This window comes from Stegastes partitus, unplaced genomic scaffold, assembly GCF_000690725.1.
Source record: "Stegastes partitus isolate 25-593 unplaced genomic scaffold, Stegastes_partitus-1.0.2 Scaffold1389, whole genome shotgun sequence".
NCBI lineage: Eukaryota > Metazoa > Chordata > Actinopteri > Pomacentridae > Stegastes > Stegastes partitus.
The window spans coordinates 10,405-16,873 of record NW_007579120.1 but is presented as its reverse complement, the minus strand read 5'-3'; the positions used below and the strand labels follow the sequence as shown (position 1 = coordinate 16,873).

Here is a 6,469-nt window from a genome sequence, read left to right as displayed (position 1 = left end):
GCTACTCTGGTTATTTGGGATTTTTAATTAGTTTCCGTGTCCTCTCTGCTCAGTGGAAACCTGCAGCTCAGCCGAGGAGTCTTTTAGTAAGTTAGAAGAGTTTTAGTGAAGCAGCCGCTGGTTGCAGCTGAACCGCCGACGTCTCGCTGTCGGGTCCAGAAGTCCGGAATTTATCTTGTTTTGGCACATTTTCAAGTAAGAAATGAAGAAAGCAGTGTTTTGGTGAAATATTACGACACAATTTGTTCAATGAAGCTGAAAGTCGGAGCGTTTTTCTTTCTAAATGGAGTCATTTAATTTTAAAATATCAAACGCACTGATTCCATCCAACATGTTTTAACGTGATGACGTTCTGAGGAAACAGATGTGGAGCAACGGTACCAGTAATGAGTGAAGTGTTTCCTCTTCTTTAGCTCAGTTTGGGTCTCCACCAACGTCCAACAGTTTCAGGTTTAAACCAAATAACTTTACAGAAATATAAAATAAAATGAATAAAAAGTGGTTTCAGACGTTGGGAGAGTGACTCCTGTTCATCCACTGCTAAACTACAATCAGAACTTCAGCAGCTTTAAATGTCAGGTTTGCTTTTTTCTTTATTGTAGGTTGAATATTTTAGAATTTTCTGTGATTGGAAGACGCTGATCTGCTGCTGATTTTCACATTTCATGACATTTCTGCTCTGATTAATTAACGAATAATGAATGTGCAGCTGAATAAATGACTTTTATTTCTCTGATCTGCTCTTTTATCAGCTGTGAGGTCGAGCTGCTCGTTCCTCGTGTCCGGTTCTTATTGTTCACGTTTAAATCCACTCATGTTGATCATACAGACGTCAGAATTGCGTCGCTGCTTCTCCTCCTGGTTAAACGTCGATCTGACTGCATGAGGCTGGAAATGTTGGAACCTCTGGAGCAGAGGAACGAGTTTGTTCAGTCCTGTTGTGTCTGATAGTTTTTCTGATTAATGATGGATCTGCCGTTGGAGCTGCTTCCTAATTGGTTTTCCAGACAGCTGATCATCATCACAGCGTCTCTTCCTGCTGCTCGTGGTTTGTTTTTGGGGTTTTTTTCTGCAGCTTCTCTCGGCCGCTTTGGTTTTGTGTCGTTTTGCATAAAAGCAAAGTTAAAGGAGCTTCTGTGCTGTGATATAAGATTACAGACGCTGTTTTCTGTTGAAGGCAGAATATCTCACAGAGCGCAGACGCTGCAGAGCTTCTGCACAGATTTAAACAAAACAAGTGAAGCTTCTCAGCTGTTTGGATGCAGAACTTTGTGGCTTCAGCAAATGATCGTCTATCATTTAATTTACTGAACAGTGTTTGAGATTTCTCATGCAAGACAGAAAAGAGGCAGAAGCAGGAAAACTGAGATTTTCAGAATAGTTGCTGTTTCCTGTTGAGTCCTGTTTTGGTTGTTGATGGAGAACAGAGCCTTCAGCTGATGTACACTGTAAAATAAATCCTTTAAATTAACCCAACGCTGTGATGGATACACACTAGAAATAATCTCCTAAATACACGATAAACATCCGACAGCAAGACGCCAACAAAGTGAAAAAGTGAAATACTGTGATGTTAAAAATAATAATAATAATATGAAATATTCAAATACAGTAAAAAGAATCAGACTGTAGATTTAAAGACTAATGTAAGAAAAGAACATATTTTTTATAAAAACACACATTTTGATGTCGACAATTGTTTTTTTCTGTCTTTATTTATTTATTAGATTCTTCTGTCTTTAAATCTACAGAATTTTTCTTTCAAATATATGAAAAAAGGACATTTTTGCTGATTTAAATAAAGTAAAAATAGTTTAATTTTACTATGAAATGTAAAAAAAAAAAGTAATGAAAAGACCATTTGTTAAAAGAAATTAGCAGGTTTTATTTTATTTTATTTTTTTTAGGGTTAACTTGTAAATTCATGTATTTGTAATTTTAGTAGATTATCTGTACTGCAAAAAAAATTTAAAATGTAAAAAATCTGTAAAATAAAAGCAAATTGTTGAAATTCCAGTTAAAATCCATTAAATTTATTTTATTTTTTTTTTTACCATTTGTACCATTTGTACCAGTGCAGACGGACGCTGGTCAAACTGGTCCCGTTCACACAGCGTCTGTTTGCAGACGAAGCAAAACGAAGCGTTCTGAACGATTCACTGACTTCATTCCCTCGTTAACCAGCAGCAGCGACTCGTCTTCTCACCAACATACGTGTACAAACACACACGGAAGTGGGTCAGAGCTCAGTCTGCTGCTGGAACATGCACACACACACACACACACACACACACACACACACACACCGTCTCACCGTCTGTACTCAGGACCAGCAGACGTATTTACTCGTGCTGCCGGTGTTTGTTCCTCTCAGAGCTTCACGTCTTCACAGCTGCAGTCTTGTAACCCGAACACTAACCCTAACACTACCACTAACTTTCTCATGCGTGGCTGAGACTCGTTTCCTCCTGAATCCTGGAGCTCAGAACCAGATCTGGACACGAAGTCCCTGAAATACATGAAATCTGTTTAACTGTCATGACGACGTTTGTTCTGCTGAGATTCAGTTTCAGATGAACATCAGAGATTCGTGTCGTCGAGGACACACATGATGAACACATGATGAACACGTAAACACAAAAGACGTGGAGCTTCGACCTGCTGATGTCCAGCTCTGACGTCGTTCAGGTCCAGATGTGAGTCCAGGTTCTGTGAGCTTTGGGCTGAAGGTCTGCGTCTGGTCCGGCTTTAATAAATGAAGCCGTGTTTCAGTCGACACTCCTTCTGCAAACAAACAGCAGAGCGTGGCGCTGAAGAGGCGTCTGTTCCTGGACCGCTGGAGGATGAACGGAGCATTGATGGCCCAGTTTTCCTTCTGAAACATGAGCAGAACACTGTGGACCTGATCCTGCACAGTTCTGACTTCAGCAGGAATCAATGGAGGTTATGTAGTCCAGAGCTCGTGATGGAAACGCTTCCTGACAGTCTGCACAGACAGCCTTCAGAACCGGAGCCGTAACGAGCAAACATCAGGAACCAGAACCCTCTGAAGTCCTGCTGCAGACGTTAAATACGGGATCAGACCTCCAGCTGTAATCAGTCTGTCATCGGTTCTGCCCGTTAGCGGATCAGCACCACGCTCTGCTGCTGGTCGCTCCTCCTCTGACGTCGTTTATTCGCTGGTTTAGAAAGACGCTGGTGAACCAGACAGGAGAGCTCAGCAACGTTCAGCACCTCAGTCCAGAGAAAAGTTCACTGAAGGAACCTTTAATGACTAAAAGTCCGTTTCAGAGGATCGTTTGTGAGAACACGTGGAGACCTCACCGACTCTTCAACCCGCACAGATTTACTGGTTTTGTTTTAAAATCAGAGGTTCTGTCAGACGGAGAAACAGAACCGCAGCTTTAAAGTTACACAGATTCACATTTACCGAAGTCAGACATGAAGCAGGTCGATCCAGCTGCTGCAGATGTTTGTTCTCTGGTTTCCACTTTAGCTTCCTAATGAGTCACATTCATTTCATATAAATGTAAATATAATATATAAATGGTGGATTCAATGATTTTATTTTGGTATTTTGGAGGATTTATTTCTTATTGATCACAAGAAAAAGAAGAACAGGAGCTTTGAAATTCTGAATATTTGTTCAGACCAAAGCAGATCCAGCTTCTGGTTTTTAATAAGTCAGAATTTGTGTCATTTTATTAACATATAATCTTATTTGTCTGCCGGCTGCTTGTTGTGGGATAACTGACGGATATTTAAAATAAAAGTTTCTCAGCAGGAGCTTTTGTGATTCTGCTCGTTCCTCCATGATGAGGACAAATCAAACTTCTAATGTCTCTGCTGATGTTTTTTAGCTTCTGCTTCCTAATAACTCAGAGTTCTGGTCGTTTCACATGAATATGAATGTGTGGAGCCATGTGGTTAGATTAATGGTGGATTTAATTGATTTTATTATGAAGATGTGGTTGTACTTATGGACGGAGACATGATCACGTTGGTTAGTTTTATGATGAAGGAATGTTTGTTTTAATGCTTTGTTTTGGTTTAATACTGAAAAGTTTCTAAAAAAAAGTCTTAATATTCACATAAATGTTCAGAATTCTGCAGAAATGGTCTTTTTATGGAACAGGAAGGAGTCATGTGGGATGTTTTTATCACTACATATAAAAAACACAACAACAGCTTCTTAGAATAATCCTGAGATGATGCTGAAGGCCGGTTTAAGATGGACAAATGAGGATCTTGGTTGATTTTGCATTTGAGCGTTTTTAAAAACTCCATAAAAGGTTCCTCGGGTCCAGACTGGATGAACACGTCTGATAAATCCTGCCTTCTGTCCTGTGTTCTGCTGGAGCGTGAAGGTTAACGTGCTCCGTCCGTTCTGTCCTCAGGTTCGACTACCAGGAGCTGCTGCACAACTCCACCTTCTGCCTGGTGCCTCGAGGCCGACGTCTGGGCTCCTTCCGCTTCCTCGAGTCCCTGCAGGTAAAAAAAACGTCTTTGTGTTTGTTGGTCTCATGAATAATTCAATCACAGCCGGATTGGTCCACGCTGTCGGCTCAGTGAGCTCCGTCAGAGTTTAGCTACGAAACACTTTATTAGTTGAACCGACTCAGCGAGGAAACGATGAGGTAGAAGGTAGCTGCTCAGCAGGTGGTGAGATGTGACCAGAGACTGGGTTCTAGTAGAACCATGGATCCATCCATAGATAGACTCTGACAGGGACTTTATGGAGACACAACACCAGCTGACATTGAAGAATTTGCACTTTCTTTCTATTTTAAATTATTAGTTTTTTTCATTTTGGACAATTTTTGTTGGTTTTGTACAAGTTTTGAGTCACTTTGTGAAATCTTGACTCATTCATGACGAGCTTTGTTTGATTTTTAGCAGATGTTCAGTGGTTCTGGACTGATTTTGTTTAACTTTGGACAAGTTTCAAGTCAAATTAGCAAAATATTGGAACCTTGTCTGGTCCAACTTTCCAGAACCATGGATCCATCCATGTATATACACTGATAGGAACTTTCTGGAGACACAACACCAGCCTGGATTGAACATTTATCACCTTTTTGTCCATTTTAAGGGACCAATTAGTTTTTATTATTGACATTTAGGATCATTTCTAGTAGTTGTGGACCAGTTTTGAGTCACTTTGGACAGATTTCAAGTCAAAACAACAACAAACTGGAGGGCTGGGGTCACATTTCCACAAATTGTAAGGATTTATTGTTGACTTTTTGGACAACTTTTATAAATTTTGGACAAAACTTGGGTTATTTTAAACAGAAGATAACAGAAAACCAGAACCTGGTCTGGTCCATCTTCACCACATCAGGTTCTACTGATGTTAGAGCCTCAACAGGTGGTGAGATGTGACCAGAGACTGGGTTCTAGTAGAACCATGGATCCATCCAGAGACTGGGTTCTAGTAGAACCATGGATCCATCCATAGATAGACTCTGACAGGAACTTTATGGAGACACATTTTGCTTTTTTTTTTAACCCATTTTTAAGGCCCAGTAATCAAACTGTGTCCTGTTGGATCCGTTCAGTCGTCCTGATCTGATGAACTGTTCTCACATCTCATGGCTGTTGGGTTTTTATTCAGATGCTTCCCGAGGTTTTGATGGTGAAAATACAAAATATTCTAACATCTGAAAAGATGAAAATCAGCCAGAAGTATTTGTCAGATCTCAGTTTTTGGGTCCCGCATGAGAAAATGTGCGACGCTGCAGCGACACGTGGAGGAGTCCAGCGACCCAGTTGATTCTGTGAAGTCCTGTTGGAGCTCCACACGAACAAACTGCTGCCAACGTTATCTGCTGCAGGAAGCAGCTCTGGACGCTGCTGCAGCTCCCCGTACAGGAAGCAGCTCTGGAGCTTCATGCGGTCTTCGACACCTTGCCGGGGAGCTTCCCCCCGTCGTGTCTCTGACCGCAGATGGGCCCATAAAGCCTTTATTTGCTGTTTGCTCGGCCTGTTAAACCCAAACGGCTCCATTAACAGACGCTTGTGCAAACAGTGGCCTCATTCATGCAGGGCGGTCGGTGCAGCGGAACAATGCAGCAGCAGCAGCAGCCGCTGCAGGCAGCACCGCTGCAGCTCTGCGCCACCCAAGTGGAGCCGAGGCTGTTTTTAGGCCGAGCGCTCCGGAAGCCGGAGCAGGAGTCACGTCTGCTGAATGGACGGATCCACTCAAACCCACTCGGCTTGGCAGCTCCCTGCTCCCGCCTGCCATCCTCCCTCTTTTCCACTTTTCTAGATTTTCTGTGCTGCCTTTTTTTTTTTTTTTTAAACATATTTCGGTGCCAGCGAAGCCCACAAAAGAACTGGCAATTACCGCCGTGGTCGGAAACTCTGCCAGCGTTCCAGCGCTCGCTCCTCCGAAGCCTCCCAACGCAAACAAACCGACACAGCAGAGGCCTTCTGCAGATCCAGGCCGATCCAGGCAGCTCCAGGC

At 42.3% G+C, this 6,469-nt stretch overlaps 1 protein-coding gene across 1 annotated transcript in view; it reads left to right on the top strand.

The window, feature by feature from the left end:
* LOC103370214 (exostosin-1c-like) overlaps positions 1-6,469 on the top strand; it is a 95,629-nt gene that overhangs the window by 79,109 nt on the left and 10,051 nt on the right. Inside the window, exon 2 of the mRNA XM_008299183.1 lies at positions 4,398-4,491. Coding sequence (XP_008297405.1) covers positions 4,398-4,491 — 94 coding nt within the window. The remainder of the gene's footprint in view (positions 1-4,397; positions 4,492-6,469) is intronic.